General features: G+C 52.7%; 10 protein-coding genes across 10 annotated transcripts; 5 read left to right on the top strand and 5 right to left on the bottom strand.

Annotated features, from left to right (window-relative positions):
- Window positions 1-384: 384 nt before the first annotated feature.
- On the top strand, window positions 385-714 carry CTRU02_200953 (uncharacterized protein; the record flags this gene model as incomplete). Its single annotated transcript, XM_036718967.1, has 1 exon — window positions 385-714. One exon carries the CDS (start codon window positions 385-387, stop codon window positions 712-714), a length of 330 nt encoding a protein of 109 aa, XP_036589967.1.
- A 2587-nt stretch (window positions 715-3301) lies between these two features.
- On the bottom strand, window positions 3302-3939 carry CTRU02_200952 (uncharacterized protein; the record flags this gene model as incomplete). The annotated part of the gene is made up of 3 exons (XM_036718966.1): window positions 3302-3581; window positions 3669-3814; window positions 3886-3939. 3 exons carry the CDS (start codon window positions 3937-3939, stop codon window positions 3302-3304), a joined length of 480 nt encoding a protein of 159 aa, XP_036589966.1.
- A 1224-nt stretch (window positions 3940-5163) lies between these two features.
- Window positions 5164-6036, top strand: CTRU02_200951 (uncharacterized protein; the record flags this gene model as incomplete). The annotated part of the gene is made up of 1 exon (XM_036718965.1): window positions 5164-6036. One exon carries the CDS (start codon window positions 5164-5166, stop codon window positions 6034-6036), a length of 873 nt encoding a protein of 290 aa, XP_036589965.1.
- A 472-nt stretch (window positions 6037-6508) lies between these two features.
- CTRU02_200950 (zinc finger protein 830-like protein) lies at window positions 6509-7579 on the bottom strand (the record flags this gene model as incomplete). Its single annotated transcript, XM_036718964.1, has 1 exon — window positions 6509-7579. The coding sequence occupies one exon, from the start codon at window positions 7577-7579 to the stop codon at window positions 6509-6511; it is 1071 nt and encodes a 356-aa protein (XP_036589964.1).
- Window positions 7580-8113: 534 nt separating this feature from the next.
- On the top strand, window positions 8114-8983 carry CTRU02_200949 (uncharacterized protein; the record flags this gene model as incomplete). The annotated part of the gene is made up of 3 exons (XM_036718963.1): window positions 8114-8371; window positions 8432-8608; window positions 8657-8983. 3 exons carry the CDS (start codon window positions 8114-8116, stop codon window positions 8981-8983), a joined length of 762 nt encoding a protein of 253 aa, XP_036589963.1.
- Window positions 8984-9472: 489 nt separating this feature from the next.
- Window positions 9473-9649, bottom strand: CTRU02_200948 (uncharacterized protein; the record flags this gene model as incomplete). Its single annotated transcript, XM_036718962.1, has 1 exon — window positions 9473-9649. One exon carries the CDS (start codon window positions 9647-9649, stop codon window positions 9473-9475), a length of 177 nt encoding a protein of 58 aa, XP_036589962.1.
- Window positions 9650-11067: 1418 nt separating this feature from the next.
- On the bottom strand, window positions 11068-13602 carry CTRU02_200947 (phd finger domain-containing protein; the record flags this gene model as incomplete). The annotated part of the gene is made up of 2 exons (XM_070203768.1): window positions 11068-12332; window positions 12354-13602. The coding sequence occupies 2 exons, from the start codon at window positions 13600-13602 to the stop codon at window positions 11068-11070; spliced, it is 2514 nt and encodes an 837-aa protein (XP_070062350.1).
- Window positions 13603-14740: 1138 nt separating this feature from the next.
- CTRU02_200946 (proteasome subunit alpha type-4) lies at window positions 14741-15703 on the top strand (the record flags this gene model as incomplete). The annotated part of the gene is made up of 4 exons (XM_036718959.2): window positions 14741-14764; window positions 14850-15034; window positions 15093-15511; window positions 15576-15703. 4 exons carry the CDS (start codon window positions 14741-14743, stop codon window positions 15701-15703), a joined length of 756 nt encoding a protein of 251 aa, XP_036589959.2.
- Window positions 15704-16038: 335 nt separating this feature from the next.
- Window positions 16039-17128, bottom strand: CTRU02_200945 (pap2 domain protein; the record flags this gene model as incomplete). Its single annotated transcript, XM_036718958.2, has 4 exons — window positions 16039-16736; window positions 16795-16888; window positions 16947-17003; window positions 17057-17128. 4 exons carry the CDS (start codon window positions 17126-17128, stop codon window positions 16039-16041), a joined length of 921 nt encoding a protein of 306 aa, XP_036589958.2.
- Window positions 17129-17642: 514 nt separating this feature from the next.
- CTRU02_200944 (ff domain protein) lies at window positions 17643-19382 on the top strand (the record flags this gene model as incomplete). Its single annotated transcript, XM_036718957.1, has 1 exon — window positions 17643-19382. One exon carries the CDS (start codon window positions 17643-17645, stop codon window positions 19380-19382), a length of 1740 nt encoding a protein of 579 aa, XP_036589957.1.
- Between the last annotated feature and the right edge of the window lie 441 nt (window positions 19383-19823).

Below are 19823 nucleotides of genomic sequence, written 5' to 3'. Positions count from 1 at the left end.
ACCCGAGACCCCCGAACGAACCACTTCTACTCCTCTTGGTTACTTGCTGCTTCTCCTCCTCCTTTACTCCTCCTTACCTTTGACTCCTCCATAACGTTCTCCACCACTTGCATCGAAGAGCTAGTTTCCCTGGTCCAGCAAGCTAGGCAGACGGACCGGCCCGCAAGGAGAATTAACGGTACCAAAGAAACGAAATTTTAATAAAACAACCAAACGGAACGTACGAAACGGAGACAAGACCAAGAAAAAGGGGGGTCGAATCGACGAACAAACCGGGACCCGAAACAGGGAGAGAAGAAAGAAGAGAAGAAAAAAAAAAAAGAAAAGAAAAAGAGAGAGAGAGAACGAGAGAGAGAGAGAAAAGAAAAAGGAAACAACAGAAAGATGTGCTACTTTTATCAAACTCGTTGGTCCTGCGGATATTGGAGATGGGGTCAGTTCAAACAGCAGTGCAACAAGGAATACCGGACAGGCGAGACGTGCGGGCTGAAGTTGGTCTTCGACACGATCCAGGACCCTGACAGGTGCAAGCTGTGCTACGACATGGACAAGAAGCATCGCCGGCTCGACAAGATGCGCAGGGACATTGAACGGTGGTACCGCGAGGGGAACCGAAAAGCGACTATCGAACGGACGTCCATCGAGATGCGGGAGGTCGAGCGCCAGATCAACGAGATGGAGACATCGCATTGGAACAGGGTGAATACACTATGAATTATCGGTTTTTTTTTTTTTTTTTTGTGGCCGCTAGGTCGATATAGTGAGGGGAGGGTTCTCCAGCAATGGGTAAGTTGACATGAAATCCGTTTCATCTATTATTATTATTTTCCCTCTTTTTGTTTTTCTTTACCGTTTTCCTTATACTCCTCTCTTTCTCTCTCTTAATTTTTTATAATTGTGCTTTTGTACCTTTTTACCCCCCCCCCCCCCATGTGAGATGAGGGGCAGTGTTTAAAAAAAAGTTGCTCAGGGGTAAGACCAAGTCTGGAAGGACCTCTGCTAATGTTGTCATAATCAGTGGCCCTCCAAACCTGATATGAAGGATGAGAAACGACAAAGTAAATGGAAATGACGGCCAAGGGGACCGTAGGATCGAATGCCGGAGTAAAGAAGAAGGGGAAAAAGAGGACGGACTCTGACAATGCGGGACTGGAGAGGAAGTTTTCCTGGTAACCCTAGCTTTGGCGGGTTTTCCAAGTTGAACCACGTTACGGCTGTTCATTCGTTGGATTTTTCACTATTTTATCATTTTTGTTATTTTTTTTTTTTTTTATTCTCTCCCCTTCCCCTTTCCCCTAGTCTCCTGGTGTGGTTACGCTCGGGACGGTCCTTTCAAATTCGAGAGAGGTAAAAATCTGGGACGGAAACTATTGTATTACTTTGGATCATCAGGAGGGATTATTCTGTATGGTTAATTTGTGCGCGCGTGTGTTCTGTGGGCTTTGTGTGCGCGTGCGAGCGAGCGAGAGGAAGGCACTCGCTCGTGTGTTATTTCGTCGCAAAGCCGGCCCGCCGCTTAGATGACGACAGGGACAAGAGCAGGGCCCCCTCTTAGCAGAAACGGATACTTCTCTTGCTCCTCCTGAGACTCCTCCTGCTCCTCATCTCCCTGGTTCCGAGTGCTGCCCCTCTTTCTTGCTCTGCCGAGGAGGGGGGGAAAATCCATTCTTTCTCGCAAGCCCTGACCAAAAAAGGGTACAGAGCTAAAAGCTACACAGACATGAGAGTCGAATGACACCAAAGCGCCGAGACGGTCTTGCTTCAGTGTGCGGACTGATGGGGATCAAAGGGAAAGGGAAGGGAAGAAAAAAAAAGTCCTCCCACTTTTTCCTGCACAGCTGCCCATCAGCAGGTTTTGGCGTGCTCATCAGGCAAGCAAGCGTTGCAGAAAGCGGTCTCTGCTGACGAATGAGAGCGGCACGGCCCATGGCTGGAGGCGAGGGACATCTGATGGTCTTTCGTCGATCTGGCCAAGGCATAGGGCCAGCAAACACGCCAGAAAAAAAGAGCGGTTCGACGGCCTCATACAGGCTTTTTTTTTTTTTTACTCTCTTTTGGCGCGTCTGCTGTGGCTTCGCTCTTCCCCCTCCTTTTTAATGGAGCAAGACGGGCTTGTTAGTGTTCAGGAGAACGTCATCGTCTCTCACGTGTTACAGTAAGAAGCAGGCGTGGTGAGCGGCCCCGGCACTAGACGAGCCCCAGGGCCTTCTTTACCCCCCCTTTTGCGGCTTGAATACCCTGAAAGAAATAATGACAGGCGTGCCTGTCATCTGACCCAAGACCAAAGTGGAGGGGGGAGCGGGAGGAGCAGAACAGAAGGGCCTAGCGTAGGGGAACGGAGACAGAGACGGGCGAAAGAGGGTGGTGGGTTGTATCGGGCTTGATGAACTGGGACTGGGAGGCCGCCCCATCTGGCCGCAGCAACCCCTCCTCCTCCTTCAGGTCGTCCATCCCACTTCAGTTATAGGCACCATTTCCTTGTCCTTCTCCGCCAATGAGACACGGGAACCGCACAGACTCCCGCACAACCCTGAATGGCGGGCATCAGAGTCAACATATGAGCCTCCAAATACTTTCCTCCTTCAACCCCCAAGAGTGATGTGCTCTCTGGCACCGAGAGCTGGTGGAAATCGTAATAACGACACCATGGGCACACTAGGATGCAGCATCCCTTGCTAAAGGGTCCACACTAAGAAAGGTAAACATCAGCCGGAGGTGCACGTGGCCATATTTCAATGGGTTAGACAACCCCTGGCCTGGCCACTGAAGAATCTTCGAGACGCATTCATTGGCCCGCCATGGTGTGAACCAGGGGGCCGCCAAAGTGGGATGGAGGGAATTTCATTGATTAATTCATGGTTCTTTGGGCCCATCGTGTCCACCTTTCCTCATAACCTCGTTGTTGCCCAAGCGTTTTGTACAGGGGTGGTAGACCAAGTGCAGGGGATTGACATATTTGAGAGAAAACGATATGTGAGAGAATGTGGGTGCTTATGTGTATGAGTGGGTTTAAAAGTGTGAGAGTTTGGGTGTGCATAGCCTGCATCCAGAGGGGGGTATCGAGGGGGTAAAAACAGCAAAGGATGAAAAAAATGTCGTCACTCCAAGCTGTCCGTCCCATATTGCCGTAATACCGACAGGACCCAGACCATTTGCTTCGACCAATACGAATCATAGTAGCAATACATTGAGAGTGAAGAAAGAACAAGGAAAATTGTAGCCGTTTTGACTGTGGGCTCGGATAGGAGAAAAAAAAAAAAAAAAAAAAGGGGGACATGGGAATGATTCATGGCTGGGCCTGTCATGCCATCGCCGCCGCTGCATCTGCAAATGTCCCAACAAGGGGCTTGTCAGACTCGGCCTTGACCGTTGGGCCGCCGCGTTGCATCTCGATCGTGTCATCTTCCTGGGGAAGCCAATCCACTTGGACACCTGCCGGGGCCTCATCCTTGGAAGCCAGTTTCGACAACAGGTGCTGGTACCGTACGATGCGGGCTTCCTGCCCTGCATACGCAAATGTAGTCGGCGCAGGCCGATGTGCGTGATCCTGCGGGGCAATCTCAAAGATATCGACCATGTTGCTAGGAAGACCGATGTTAGCATTCCCGGGAGGGACATGAAGGTAAGCCCGCCGTCCTGGAGCTCGGGTCGGGAAGTGCAGTACGTACTCGGACGTCTTCGCCACGACTCGCTGCAGAGCCTCAGTTTCCCGCTGCACCTCCATTGGGTCCTCCTGGCCGTTTACGCTTTGCTCTCCAAAGCTTCCATAGTGCACGTTGTTCGGGTCGTCGTCTAGGAGTCGAGATTCTTCGTCCTGAAGGGGGGAAAGCGATGGTTAGCCGCTGCATGCTACGTTGCAAGTGGGCGATTGCCGAAGCTACCCACTTCGTCATAGGTGTCCTTGTTCCCCCGCCCGAGGCATGACGCACAAACGCCCATCGTGATCGAGAAATTCGGCAGCCCCTCGTCGTCGAGCGCTGCTTTGGTGTGCGCGAATAATGCGGTCCCCGCGTTATGGGGGAGAAGGCGGACCTTTCGGAAAGATGAATGGAATAAAACGAATGGACGAAGCTGTGCTGCAACGACGTCTCGTACTGCGAAACGATGGGCTGGCGCTAGGCTCGGCTTCTAGTTGATGGCGTGTGTTTTGATTATGATGCTTTTGGCAGAAAGCGCAAGATTGCGACGATGGAATGACGTCCGGTTTCGGTAGGCGGTCAACTTGCGGCTCGGAGAATCAGAGCCCCCGTATGATGAGCCCCCACAGCGGGACGGGACGGCCAGCGCCGAGCTCCATCGAGTTTGCAGTATTTGGGACGATTCCAAACTGCGGGATAGAAACCCGGCAGAACCTTTGGAACCTGGACCTTGCAACCATCCCGAACTGGTTCTCACCTGGCTCTGTAGCGGACAATTGCCGAACATCATTGGTACGTACTCTGTCGGGCTCCGCGATGCTTGCAAGACGCTGCAATGGCATCTCCACTGAACCATTGCATCGGCCCATCAATATTGCACTGTTGGTCGTTGTCGCCATCGTAGTTGTCCCCAGTGTTCGCCTCAAGGAAGTTATCTTATCAGTGTGAGTGTTGTAGCTGAAGCTGAAGTTTTCCTAGAAATGTGAATGCCAATACCGACGTTCTGGTTACAAGGCTTTTTTGCAACATTGGTTTCTCCCTGATCCCTTTAGACGTTTTGACCTTGCAGACTATTGATTTTGTGAAGCCCTTGCTTCGCCCCCAGTCGCCGCCTCGTTCACGCCCAAGTGGGTGACGACTCAAGAAGAGAGAAAAATTGCTGCGCATTTTTCGCATCCCTATTTCGCTCATCTCTGAGGCTCGTTTCCTGTTTTCTGGAAGCCATGGCGAGCTCTATTGTTGTTCGTCGAGCGCTAGGGCACGATAGAGGATATCTTCATTCCTTGAAGCGTAAGGTCTGAAGGCTGACCACGACCCTCGTGAACATGGCGTCTTAGCATTGCCCAGTCACAATGGAGAACATATAAGGTGCTTTCTCCTGTTGGCTAAATGTCGTCTGGTGAGAACCAACTGTTCCATTCATCTCAAGCAGACCACGAAGCAAGGCTCCATCACCAGTCATCATTATATAAGACCGAGCATCTATAAACCAAATCGTTGTGCATCTTGTTTCAACCCCTTCAAAATGGTGCGCCGCAGCAGCTTGCTGGTTTTACCTATCCTCTCTTTCGCCACGATCGGTCGTGCCAGGCCGGACAACTTGAGAGCACGCACTCCTCCCAACCCAAACACCTGCCCCTGTTTGCCAGCGTCAGAGGGTCCCACAACCACCATAACCAACACAGTCACAGCAACGACAACCAAGACCGAGACTGTCAAAACAGAAGATCCGGTGACCAGAGACACCATCACAGTGTCCCGAACGCTCACCGTAACCCTCACTCATGGCCCGGTGACCGAGACAGTCTACACTAGCAGAGACCATCCAGCCGTCACAGTAACGGTTACTCACACTGAGACCATTAGTGAGGGCCCTGGCGGCACAGTCACGACCAAGACAGAGTCTCCCTCGGATGGCGAACACACACAAACCAGTACATCAGACACCAGCTCTGAGACGAAACCGTCGAGCACTGATGACGAAGCCACCAAGACACCGGCTGATCCCACCACCATCACCCAAACTAGGTCTGCTACAGCAATTACCACTGCGGGTAGCAAACCCACACGTCCCTCTGGAGATGGTGGTGGAAAGCCTGTCCAATCATCAGGACACAGCAGCGACGAACCTCCCCAGCACACCGAAAAGCCTACTTTCAGCAGTAGCAGTGGTGATGGCGGTTCCAAGCCCAACCCGACCACGCCACACGAACCTCCCGTGACCGTCACAGAGACGGTGGATGTACACCCGACTAACTCGATGTGTTCTGTCTCTGTTGCGTTTGTCACCGTCTACAACACCATCACGGCGACCGTCTACCAAGGCGGCTCTTCACCAGTGAGCTCGACAGGCCCGGTGCACGTTCCCCGCGCGCCAACCGCACTGGCCGAATACTAAGTGAAGTTGCTTGATCTTATCATAAGTAATATTTGCACGGGAGGGTTGTTAGGGCCGGCTGCTTACTTGCCTCACATGAGAGGGTCATTAAGGAATTAATAGCTAGTCATAGATTTTTACATCATAATGCATATCATCCTTCAGCTAAAAATCTCACCCATAAGCCAAACTCGAACTTTACCCATCCGAGATCTCAGTCTTGCCTACACCGCAGAGTATAGATTATAGCCATCCTGTATGTTTTTTCTGCATTGAATTAGGCCCCGGCTACGGTACTAAAACACATGCAAGATGATGAACATTGAAATTTGGAACTGGTTGTAACAGCATGTGGAAGCGTCCATTTCTATTTATGAATATGAAACGAAAGTAATTTACAATAGTTATACAACATAAAGACGCCCCAAACTCGCTTAAAAGACAGCCAGCGGCTGTGATTTGATTTACGGGTTAACAACACGGGATTCAAGTGTCATGAACGATACCTGAATCCCATGAAGTCATCCTCGTCCTCATCCTCATCCTCATCTTCTTCTTCGTCTTCCGCATTCGTTTCCACGTTCTCCTTTCCAGGTGCCTCAGAAGGTTTGCCGGCAGAGGTAACCGCTCCGGTGCCAGCATCTCCTTGATGCCTCAGGGCCTCACGTTTCTCCTTCAATCTTCGAACCCTAGCTTCAAGCTCCTCCATATCCTCGAATTCTTCCTCAAGCGCGCGCGTAGCCTCCTCCTTCTCGTCCTCGAGATCCTTATCCGCAGCCAGTCGACGCTTCTCCCGCTCTTCTTCTTCTCTCTTTGCAGCCGCGGCGTGCTCCTCCGCCGTCATGGCTGGGGCCGAAATCACCGCGTCTTCTGAGATGGGAACCGTGGTAGCCGCAATATCCGCTTCAAAGGCTGCCCATTCGTCCTCGTCCACTTGGCCGGCTGCGCCAGATTGCGCAGCAGTACCGTTCTGCTGCACAGGTGCCTTTCCCCTCGCAAGTGTGGGTGAAGCTTCCCGAGGTATCAGCGGCGAAGGTCCAACGGGATGAGCTAGGGGTGTGGAATTCGAAGATGTGCCGTCTTTATAAGCAGGCGTGGCAGGCCGCGAAGGAATTTGAATCTCGACGCCTTGGACGGGTGTAGTCGACGTGCGACGAGTCAACGACGGCGGCGTAAGTGTCACATCTTTGAGATCCCGGTCCGCCTCCCCAGCAGACAAACGGGCAGGAGTGCCTATGTTAGTCCTGCTCCTCTTTTTCCGTATAGCTTCAGCCATATCGTCATCCTCTGCCATATCCTCGTCTGAGTCGTGCTTCCGCTTGTTTGAAGGCGCGGCCTCCGCGGTTACCGAACCATTCGTACCAGCCGGCGCAGCTTGCGGTGCGGTCTTGAGCTTCGCTGTGTGACTTGGTCCCCTTAGATGGCCCTCCCAGAGCGATTCGGATTTGATAGCCTCATGGCAGAGGGTGCAGAGGAGCTTGCCCGCATCCGAATAAGCTGCATGGGGATGCTCGATTCGTCGGGCGGCGCGTTGCTGACGTAGAAGAGCACGTACGTCGGCCATCGTAAGCGAGGATGTTTCTTTCCGACGCTTCGATGCGTAGAGCAATATTGTAAGGTCGCAGAGTGTTGGAGCTGCCACCAATGGCTTGTTTTGCTGAAGAATTGAAAGGAGACAAAATCGTCATTTGACAAGCTAATTATCGCCAGAGGAACGTAGCGTAACTCTGCTGGGAACGTGGAGGTGACAAGGTGCAGGTGCCAGGTGGGACACCTGCCGCTAGTCCTGATACGGCATAAACCAGCAGATTGAAAGACTTGACCAGGCCGATGCTACCCCGGCGCTCGGGCGCCTACTGGCCTGAAGATCGATCTCTGTCTCTCTGTCTAGGCCGCGTTCCTTCTTTGCTGAATCTGTACGACTTATTGCCCGCCCTGAATCACACCACCGACTATTCCTCTCCCTTCAAGGCAGAGACAGACCCCTAGTCTGTGATACACCTCGAACGCGTGAGAGCGAGACGATGACAGCTCCGCCGGGCTGAATTCATTCCCCGCTTCTTGTCGACCAACCCAGACCTGCCACACGCCTTCAACAATGGCCGATAATTCAGAGGAGCCATCGCAGAATGCGCTGGCCTCGACATTCCCGAATCCTCCACCATTCTGGCGCCAATTCACGACCAATAATATAGCCCGTATTGAAGAGCTGCGAAAGGCTCAGGCTGAGAAGGATGGCGTCAATGTCAAAGACTTGCCGGCTCGCCTACCGAATATTCCTCAGGAGCTCATGAACCTCCAGCCTCCAGCCGAGCCAGCTGCAGGAACTTGGAAGGTTCTGGGAGGCAATTATACCGTACGTGTTTCTAGGCATTGACGGCTGAGGAGTTGTTCGTTTAGCTGACGCCATGTGTAGCTTGATGACAAACTTCCGTCACTGGAAGAAGGCGAAATCAAGCGCCTCGTGCCGGAGCATTCTGACGAGAAGGATGGCAAACATCTCGACCGTGCATTCGAGCTTAAAAAGATGGCCAAGTCTTTGCTACTAAACTTCCTGGAACTTGTCAGTGTCATGGCCGTGGTGCCAGACGATGTAAGCATGTTCCTGAGCCTCTGCAGACTGAATGCTAACCCCTGACAGGCCGCTGCCAAAATCGAGGACCTTCGTACGCTCTTTATCAACTTCCATCATGTCTTGAATGAATACAGACCCCACCAGGCCCGAGAATCGGCCATTGCGCTCATGCAATCCAACCTCGACCGCACGAGAGCGGAGACAGCCGCCATTAGAGCCCAGGTGGACAAGGCGAAGCGAGTGCTTGAGGGCCTGGGAAGCCTTGATACTCCCAAAATTCCCGAAGCAACCAGCTCTACCACCGACGGCGAGCTAACCCAGAAGGAAGTCAAGACGTTTGGGACGGCACGGGAACAAGAGGTCTGGAGTGACGCAGATGCGTTATTTCTCTAGAGAAGAGATGATGCGACTGATGGCATGATACCAATGGGTGCTTTCGAGCCTCAGCCTCAGCCTCAGCCTCAACAAATACTATCCCAGTCTCGCAGCACAAACACGAGGCGCCGCCTTGCGCGCGAGGGGCCCGAAACAGAAACATAGCCCAGCGGCTTAACTGACGAGTTTAAATGTGATGGTGCATTTTTCAAACTCGTAATCTCTGAAAGAGAGACAGAAAGAGAGAGAGAGACGGTGGCGTGGAAGGATTGATACCCATTTTCACGAAGAAGCGGTCATGATCTAGCAAGAATAGACGATAAATGAAGGCCGTAGAAGGCAATTCATGAATTCATAACAGGCTGCATAGAAATAACAGCCAAAGAAAGCATACTTGGATGCGGTATCACTATCAAACAAAACAATCGTCCCCAACACGCTTGAAACCCCCCTTCACCCTTCCCCTTCATCAAAATTTCCAGACTAGTAGGCGCCGAACCACCCCCCTTACATGACGGTGCAAGGGATGGGGATGCAGCAGCACTCGTAACCGTCGCACTCGATGCACTTGGTCTTTCCGCCGGTCGCCTCAGCGGGCTTGACGATGCTGTCGACGATGGAGGTGGCGGCGCTGCCGGGGCCGTTGCGGTTGACGAGGCCGGAAGAAGCTGATCCGCAAGCCATTGCGTTGAGTGTGTGTATGTGTGTGTGATTAGGAGGTGAGTTGAAAGTAAGTTTTGGCTTGTTCTGTATTGTCTCACTATTAGCATGGCTACTCAAACATGAAAAGGGGGTAAAGTGACGTCACGGCGGTAAACTCACAATTCTGGTAACGAGGCCCGTCAATTGATGAACAATGAGCTTCAGCTGGGGGAAATTGGAGATGGAATACGAGAAGATTTGAAAAAGGGTAGATGGAAGGCTTGTGAGACGAGGATAAATAAGTAGAAATTCAAAAGCACGGCACCCAGTGCATTCACCCTCCCAGAATGGAACCCAAAAAGAGAAAAAAAGCGGTTCCTGACCCAGCCGCAGCCAGCCTTAAATAAAATGCTTGTTGCTCGAAATCTCCAAGGTCACAGTGTTTCTAATTCCAGGAGTTGTCGTCATGGGGTGTGGGGCAAATGTTGGCAATCCATCCCCCCCCCTTGCTCAAGGGAACAACAGCTCACAGCTGCTCACAGCACCGTCAGTGGTAGCTCGCCTCTGGTGTGTGGCTGACAATCGTAGTACTTACGTTGACCACTGCTAGCACAGCACAGCCAGCCAGCCAGCCAGTGGCAGTGAAGCGGCACTAAAGAACGGGGTTAGACGTCGTAAGGTGGGAGGCGGCCCAACCGTGCCACTCAAGGGGGGTTGAGCTGTGCTGGGCTTGTCCCAAGCCGTCAGCCCGTCTTGTCGCTCTTACTAACCACTGACGATCCACCGTTCTAGAGATTTAGTGGGTCCTCACTGGATGGGCAGGCTGGGCTGTTGACTCGCAACCTCCCCAGCGCTGGAGATGACCGAGATGAAACCTCAACAGGGTTCTCTGAGAGGAGAGAGGGAGAATGAAAGCTTCCAATATGTTCTCGCAGTAATTCGAAAACTCCGCAACGCCGGTTACTTTTCCTTCACCGCCATGGTCAAACCATATTTTATAACGGCCAATGGCATGGCAAAAAGACTCGCTACGGGTTAGCTCGCAGGAAAAAAGCCCAGCTTAGAGTTGAAGCGGTTTGGACCCAAGCACCACTTCTTCTCTACCTCTTCGCTAGGCACGGGGCGTCTTGCATAGCGATATATTTCACAGATTCATTGGGACGCTCTTAAAATTTTGGGTGAAAGTTGTCTCGATTTGTGATTCTAGTACTGCCTGGAAAGTTTGATGGTAACATCAATAACAAAACCCATTTGCCTCACAATGGCCAAGCTCCCCCTCCCCGGGAGTGGTATCTCATCCCCCTCAACCTAAGAATTCCTTCGCAAATAAATGAGAGTCCCCCCCAAAACAAAAGAACAAAAAAAAGAACAAATAACATATGTACTAAGAATACCACAAGACAGTCGCTACATGGAATTCCAGCCTTCGCCGTTTTTGACTTAGGAAAAGACAGCTCACTTTATACTGAAGGGGCAAGTCCTGGAGATGCTGCAGGTGGAGGAGCCTCGCCAGGTTTACCCGCAACAGGCTGCTGCTTTTCTAACAATTGACTCAGGTATTGAAGATCCTCTCTGGCACGGGGATCTCTTTCGTAAATGCCCTTAATCACTTCCCATTCTGTCCTTGTCATTTGATGTGCGTGAGGCATGAGGAATGGGATAGTCCGGCTGTTGACCAAAGGGCCCAGAACCTCGTGAGCGAGCGCTTGACCTTCCCGTTGGCGTCGTTCTTGATCGGCCTCGGGGCCACGGGCTGCAGTGTAGCCTGTCGGGGCCTGGTTTGGCGGAACAGCCTGGTGCGCGCCCTGGGTAGGATGCTGTTGTGGCGGGTGGCCGTTGTGGCCTGCCGGAGAGCGAGTTGGCTGGGGGAACGGCCCTTGTGAAACAGTCGGCGAGAATGCAGGGCCAGATATCGAGGCATGTCTTGAGGGGAATCCTCCCTGCGTGGGCGTTGGCGAATTGGTAACCGGCGACTGGGTTGCGCCGCCCGGCTGAGGTTGTCGAGAGCTGTTTCGATACACAAAAACGCCCAGGAGCATCGGCTCCGTTCGCTTCTGCGGTACGAGATTGTCCGAGAAGTTGAGCATGAACTCAGGCACATTGCCTTCGCCCGGAGGAACAGGTACAAGGTAGGTGTCCCGCACATTGCCTACACCCTTATCCCCAATGACGGCGTATCGCTTCTTGGCAACGAAGTAGTCAAAAAGCTGCTGGAATTCGCCGCGAGACGCTTCGGAAGCCGGTGAAATTGCCACGACGACGATATCAGTCTGGTCAGCATAGCGTAGGCCACAAAGGTATTCTATAGCCTTTTGCTCGTCAATACGCCCGGCTACCGTCAATTTTCTGGGAATCAAGCTTGTCCAGGGCAAGTTTATCGTGGTCGACAGATTTGCTCCGCCAACAAACTTGGCCACTGCTGGGAAATCAGCAATCGAGCTCATGGCCAGATGACCACGCCAAACCGCATCGGGGTCCGTCTCGTCAGTCGGTGAATATGGCGGCGAGTCAGTCTCATCCTGGAGGAGCCTGTCAACATCAGGGTCAACGCCTGGCCCATGAAGCGGTGCTGATGGGCGACGAGGGTGAGATCCGGTGGGCGACTTGACGCTTGAGAACACCTTGTTGATATCAAAGTCAGGGTGCTTAGGAGAGTGTCGAGCTCCATGGGTATCAATTTGTAGGCCGCCATGGCTTGGAAGCTCAACGGAGTTCTCGTATGGCTCTCCGTCCATCTTGATGTCACCCTGTCCTTCACGTGCACTGGGCCTCCTGATAAATGACCGTGCCTCATCGGCCTGTTGGAATGATTCGTTCTCGACGATTTCCTCACCCTTGTGTGTCCTACGAACGCGGGGACCGTCTTCAGTGATCAGAATAGACTGCTTCTCAGAGATGGCCTTCAGCTGAGCGTTGGCATCTTGTCTCTCCTTGGTGGCCAGCTCGTCGGCACTCATAGTGGCCAGCATAGGCGGCGACAGAGTGCGCTTCAGTAAGCGCTTCGTCAAGTCAGCGTTGATCTTCATGTTAGCGTACAGCGCTCTAGCCTGTGCCGCATAATGGCTACGGTCGGGATGGCTATCATGAACGGCACGTTCAATCTCCAAGGCAAGGCGTTCAGCCTTCGCCGCAACCGTGACATCCTTCGGCAAGGTAATGCTCTTATCCTTGACAGCAGCGCTCAGAATTCCGATGAGGGCTTTCTGCAGAAGTTGGGCGGAGCCTTTGCGATCATCCGGGAGATCCGTGACCTTGGCAGTCAAGTCCTCCGGTGCCGTGTAGTTGACAATGGCGACCTCGGGCTCAGAAACTTTGCGAATCTTTGGCGCTGGTGTCTGCAAAACAATCAGGTCAGCGCTGCACCGAGGTAACGGTTTGAATGTTTTGCGACCTACCTTTGCATCCTTTTCCTCCTCTCGGACCTTCCGCTTGCCGGTGTTCGCCTTAGAGGGGACTTCCTTCTTCTCTTTCTTCTCTTTGGTCTCAGAGGGAGCAGGCGAGTCCTCGGCTTTATTACTTCTCGTGTCTTGAGCCAACTCTTCCTTCGGATCGCTGGCGCGCTTCCCAGCCCTGCCCCCCTTCTTCTTTTTCTTCTTCTTCTCGTTCTGTTCGTCCTCGTAGGCCTTCCGGCGGGCTTCCCAGGGACGCTCCCCCTTAGCCATGGCGGCCAAGAGTTCTTTGTGGTCTTGCGGAGCACATTGTTCGCAGTAGTAGTTCTTAGGGAGGTCTTCCGTAAAGACGCTCATGCCCATACATACATTGTGCTGCCACGCGGTGCACTTGTCGCATGCGATCCAAGGCTCTTCTGAGTCGCCATCCTGTTCCGTGGCGCCACAGACGCAACGAATGATCTCCTCCTCGGGCTCTTCTTCTTGCTTCTTCTTCCTTCCTCGTTTCTTGGGGGGCTCAATGGGTTGGTCGTCGAAGGCCTTGGTATGTTGACCCTTGGTCGCGCGCACGGAGCGGCGGGGTTCTGGTTCTCCTGCGCGTACCATTTCTGTCAGTATTTGCTGGTCGGCAGTAAAATAAAAAGTGTATAATGTTTTTGGGAGAAGCAGAAAGGCGTGAGGTTGGCTGCGGGGCTGCGCGACAGAGACAGCGAAACTTACCAGACATGTTCGTCTCGTTGCGTCGGAGGCGGGAAGCTCTCTGGTCGACTGGCTCCCTTTGCTAGGCAGTGGCGCGAGGGTGTAGCGTGTAGCGTATAGCTTGAAAGGACTGGGCTCTACTCTGGGTGTCGGTACAAGTAGGTGTGTTCTCTCTCTTAGGCATGCATTGGTTTTTTTACGACAGCGAAAAAAGGACTAAGATATGTGACCCATCCACCACGCGCCACGATACCACAGGGTTGTTGCTTCACAAGAGCGCCAACCGCGCGGATTCCCTCCTCAGTTGTCCTTCACAAGAATCTTGGGCACAGGAAGGAGATGTAGCAGTTGCGCGACACAGTTTGCGACAGCCGAGACAGAGACTGAATGTGGATGTCGAGGTGTTCGCGTGCCGCTTTTTTGTGGTTGTGTGGGAGAGCAGAAGGGAGCTTGCGCAAAGGTGGAGGTGATGTGAGTGGGCTGGTAGTGCGATACGATAAAACGGCGCGAGGTTGGAGGGAAAATGCCGAAGCGCCTCCACCCATTTGCTCATTTTTGTTTATGTAAGCGAGGGCAACCACTGGCTTGGGCCTGTTGAGCCTTTGAGGTGCAGGCGGAACGGGGTAGGAACGTGCACCTAGAGTGGCGGGGGGTGTGTCATTGTTGATGCCTTATTGCCTCGTTGTTTGAGGTTGACCGCCTGCCGCCCTCGGTAAGCAGCCGAGGTGAGAAGTCCCGAGCAGGTGAGGCTCGGTGTACGGTGTACGCCGTATGAGCTTTCCGGTAAAAGCTCGGACCAGCTTTTTGTACCTTCCTTACCTCAGCTGGGGTTTAGGCTGGCCAGGAAGGCGCAAGGAGCTAACGCGTGCATCGATTGCCTGGAGCTTCAAGCTGCACCTGAAGTGACAGCCTTCCCTGCAAGAGACAAACAATCATCCCGCCGCACAGCAAATCGATCCGTATCGTCAGCCTCACACCGAGTCTCCTTCCACCGCAATAGAATCCCTTGGAAACTAGTTGATGACGATTTGATTTCTCGCCCATCATGTCTCGCCGTTACGATTCCCGCGTAAGGCCCCTCCCCGCTCTTCCCTTGCTCTGCCATATCCGCAGATGGGCCATTTGAAGAAACAAGCTCACATATCCGCTTCTAGACAACCATCTTCTCGCCGGAGGGTCGTCTCTACCAGGTCGAATATGCACTCGAGGCTATCTCCCACGCCGGTACTGCCATTGGCATCCTCGCTAAGGACGGCATCGTTCTGGCTGCGGAGCGCAAGGTGACGTCGAAGCTGCTGGAGCAAGACACATCGGCGGAGAAGCTGTACATCGTCAACGAGTAGGGTCTCACCATCTGAGCTATAACCATGCAGTCGCTGACATGTCTTCCTTTCCAGCAATATGCTTGCTGCCGTCGCCGGTATGACTGCCGATGCCAACATTCTCATCAACTACGCCCGCCAGGCAGCCCAAAGATACCTCCTCACCTACAACGAAGATATTCCCTGCGAACAGCTCGTCCGGAGACTCTGTGATTTGAAGCAAGGCTACACACAACACGGTGGTCTGAGACCGTTCGGTGTCTCCTTCATCTACGCCGGCTGGGATCCCCGCAGACAGTTCCAGCTGTACCAGAGCAACCCTTCAGGCAACTACGGTGGATGGAAGGCGACGGCTGTTGGCGCTAACCGAGCGAGCGCGGAGAGCTTGCTCAAGCAGGACTACAAGGAGGACTGCACCTTGAAGGAGGCATGCGGTATGGCGGTCAAGGTTCTCAGCAAGACCATGGACTCAACGAAGTTGAGCGCCGAGAAGCGTAAGTTAAATCGCAAACAGTATTCGACATTATTATTTAAAAACTTGCTAACTATTCATTGCAGTTGAATTCGCCACGGTTGGCCAGACTGAGGACGGCAAGATCTACCACCGGCTCTGGACAGCAGAGGAGATCAAGGCACTGCTCAAGGAGCACGACTTGGCGAAGGATGAATCTACGGAGGACAAATAATGGCATGAAAGAGGACCAAAACATAGATAGGGCGTGATGTTTGCCCTTTACCCTGATGTACCAATAGAATTTGATGCCCCAAAAACCCAGACAGAACGCTGCCATGATCCGAAGTATGTGGCCAGTGATGTCTCGTTAAAATAACAATGTGACATGTACAGCAAACACGCAGAAGAAATAATCAAAGCAGAGCAAAAACAACGGCAATTCAAACAAGGCAATGAATGGTTAGAAACAATGCGGATAGACAGGCTATGCTGGCTGATGCTGCTGTTTCGATGCTGTTGCTGTATGCTGTATCATTCGAGCTCTACTAAGGATCCTACTTTTTATGATTAGCGTCTCTGGCTGTCTAGCTGGGTCATCTCGTAGCCTACGTCGAGTCGCGAATCCCCAGTCTCCTCATCTCGCAGACGATTCCAGCCCGCCCTTGGATCAGAGCCCGGGTAGGGATGGGGCTCATCACACTCCTTCGCCGTTAGCTTCGGCCAGTGTCGTCGATAGCTCCAATATGCAATCACCCAACCCAATAGAGATCCCACGCAGACATCATAAACATCATGTCTATAGTCCTCGCACCGACTGATGGCGATCAAGCCAGCACCCAATAGAGGAATTAGGCAGATCAGCGCCCTGCTCAGGTCCCGGCCCCCGCTGTTGTGACGGAAGATGTGTAGCTGGCCGGCGAGGAAGATGCTGAGGAAACCCAGTCCCGCGAAGGAAAAGGACGAGTGCCCGGAGGGGAACGACCGCCAGCCGTCATGGAGGAGGTGGTGAGCCGTTTCAGTGCAGACGTCGACGGTGACAAGAACATTGGGTTTTGTGCCGGCAGCGGGCTTGCAACGAGCCAAGAGATCGGGTCTCGGTCGGCCGACTGCATTCTTGACAAGGTCTGTTATGAAAGTAGTCATGATGACGGAGATGGCCAGGCTCAGGTATGTAACCTCATGCTTATGAGGTGAAGCCTTAGTCATAAGATTGTAAATGATTAAGATACCCAACGGCACGAACAAAGCATAAACAAAATTCATATCTACAAACTTGTGTCAGTTGTACCAAGTCTTCGTCCTAGGTGGTCGGGCTAAACTCACACACGGGAACACGCTCGACTTCCGCATGCGGATACGAGATGCGAAGGTCGTTGATGAAGAACATGCGGTGGAAGGGCTCGATGAAGATAAGCATCTACGTCAAGCAAGTCAACAAGCCGTGAATGCAAAAAACCCCGGAGTGAAAAACGAACCGTAATCCAACCACCGAGAAGGATTGCAAAGCCAAGATAGTCTGGTGCATGAGTTCGCTGAGCACTTCTGTTAGAAAGATGAAAGTATCTTTATGTTCAGTCGAACACACCTTCCAAAACCTAGAGAATGCAGATCCAACAGCGTTGCCGCTGGACCCAGCATCCCGACCTCCAGGTGCCATCTTTGAGCAGTCACCGTCTGCGAACTGCACGGAATGCTCAGTGGAACATCGACGACGGCGTTACTCGGAAGATTGAAACTGAGAACTTGTCGCAACAGGAGGACTTGGCCGAGCAGCTGGGTATGTCAAGAGCACAACGGCGACATAGACAGTATTTGGTTCCGAACTAGCGCCAGCAACTATAGACAGTCACTTGATCAACAAGCAAATCCCTAGGCCATATGCGCCCTCTGGTGTCAACTTCAAGGGGGGTTGCTCTGCGTATGTGGCGTTTGATTGGAAGGCCCAAGAGCTGCCTATGTGGTCACTGGACAAGCTGCAACGGTTCCAAAGGTGCAGGGCAGGGGTATGGGCGGCAGCTGAGCTAACAGATCTTATCTTATCGCTTGCCGAAGTTTCCCCGACAATGATTCGTTCTATGGCGAAGCTGTCAACCTCCAAAAAATCAACAATGCATTACTTTTGCTAGGCCCAACTCCAACACCTTCGCTACAATTGCGCAGCGCATTACAGTATGCTCAGGTCAACATACAAGCCGTCTGCAAATGCCGCGGCGCAGGCTCCCCTCCTTCCGGGATGGACAGAGCACACGGCGCCGACGGGGCATAAGTACTATTACAACGCCGAAACAAAGGAATCAACATACACGAGACCCAGCGCGCCGGACGCCGCCGCTGCTCAAGTACCCCCAGTACCATCGGCATCGGCAAGCTTTTACCAGTACCAGACAATCCCTCAGCTTTCCGATCCAAACGTCGCGAACGCATACCTCGCGCAACACAATGCGCAAAACCAGCCACCCCCTTCTCAACGTGGGGGGTTCGGACATGGGGGGAGAGGTGGTAGAGGTGGTAGAGATGGAGGACGGCCACGCCCGGAACCATTAGACAAGCCCAAGTCGAAAGTCGCGATTCCCGGTCACGAGCCTTGGATTCTCGTACATACCAAGTACGGTCGTCGATTTGTCTACAACCCCGCCAAGAATACAAGCTACTGGCGCATTCCGGAGAAGCTCATGCCGGGAATCTTGGAGCTTGACAAGGCTAGGATACGCGAGAAGGCAGGAATTGAGAGCGCCGAAACAGCTGGTGCAAAGAGTCCCACAGCAGAGCCAAAGCCTCCTCGAGAGGTCAGTGAAGGAGTGCCTCAAGGCGACAATGACGACAGTTCGGAGTACGAAGAAGTGGAGGTCACAGATGACGAGGGTGAAGGAGACGAGGGTGAAGGAGAAGATGGCGAGGAGGGACACGATTCAAAGCGTCAGCGCACAGAAGACCAGGCCGATGACGCACCGGTCGAGTTCAGCGAGGCTGATATTGCTTTCCAACTCCAAGCAATGGGTGAGGCTTACGGACTCGACCCCGGCGAGTATGACGACGGAAACATGGACGAATGGCCAGAAGGGGCAGAGGGGGTGGAATTCTCACAGGAAGATGCCGTCGCACTGTTCAGAGACCTTCTCGACGACTACAACATCAACCCTTACAATACATGGGAGAAGCTTGTCGAAGATGGGCACGTCATAGACGATCCAAGATACACAATTCTCAACACGATGAAAGCAAGGAAGGAGGTTTGGCAAGAATGGTCCAAAGACAAGATCAGAGAAATCAAAGAGCTTCGTGCAAAGGCAGAGAAGAAGGATCCTCGGATACCTTACATGACGCTACTGCAGGAAAAAGCTTCACCCAAGCTCTTCTGGCAAGAATTCAAGAGGAAATATCGGAAGGAGCCGGCAATGACGGACCCTTACATCAAAGACAAGGACCGCGAGAAATGGTACCGGGAGCATATTAGCCGTTTAAAGATGCCCCAAGCAACACTCAAAACGGACCTTGCCACACTTCTCAAGTCACTGCCACTTTCTGCACTGAACAACAAGACGAATCTGTCACGCCTGCCGCCGCAGCTGCTGGTTGACATCAGATACATTTCCCTGCCGCCGCAGGTGAGGGACCCTCTGGTGGAGGCGTACATCCAGACCCTGGGCCCGCCGCCAGAAGGCGATACCACCCAAGAAGAAGATGAGGCGACGCGGAAGGCCCGTGAGGCTAGAGAACGGAGAGAAAAGGCGCTGCAAGAGCATGAAGAGAAGATTGCGGAACAGAAGCGCCGACAGCAGCGAAGTCTAGAAATGGGAAAGGCCAGGCTACGGGAGGAAGAGCGGGAGATTGAGCGGGCAATGCAGGTTAGCAAGCGCGGTCTGCAAAGCCAGCTGGCGAGCGTCCAGCTTAACGAATCCGATGCATCATAAGTAAGCTGCAATAAGTCTGTGGCTGGGCAGCCAAGTGCAGGAGAAGAAGTAAAAAAAAAAAAAAGCAGAATTTTTTGACAGTTCAGACAGAACCGCTCCATTCGTAGCACAACCTTCCCACGTGAATCTTACTAGCACTAGCATTTGACGATAAAAGTCTTGCTGTCGAATAGACGGGAAGATGACTAACATAAGCAGCAGCAGCATAAGCCCATCATCTATGTTTCGCTCCACCGACTGCTGCAGGAGTCGGGGTTTCAAGCACGACCTCCACGACGACTTCACCAACCAGAGGTGGTCATCCATTACATCAACTTGACTCGAGCCTCAGCAGACACGTCATGTTTCGCACAGCCAGGTGGAAAAAAGAAACGAAGACGAACACTCTTGGCAAGAATCAGGAAACAGCCTTTTGCCCACCATCATCAATTGAAACCCTTT

The sequence above is a fragment of the Colletotrichum truncatum genome (assembly GCF_014235925.2).
Source record: "Colletotrichum truncatum strain CMES1059 chromosome Unknown Contig_0001, whole genome shotgun sequence".
Lineage (NCBI taxonomy): Eukaryota > Fungi > Ascomycota > Sordariomycetes > Glomerellales > Glomerellaceae > Colletotrichum > Colletotrichum truncatum.
The sequence above is the reverse complement of the archived record's forward strand: the minus strand, read 5'-3'. Positions and strand labels throughout refer to the sequence as shown.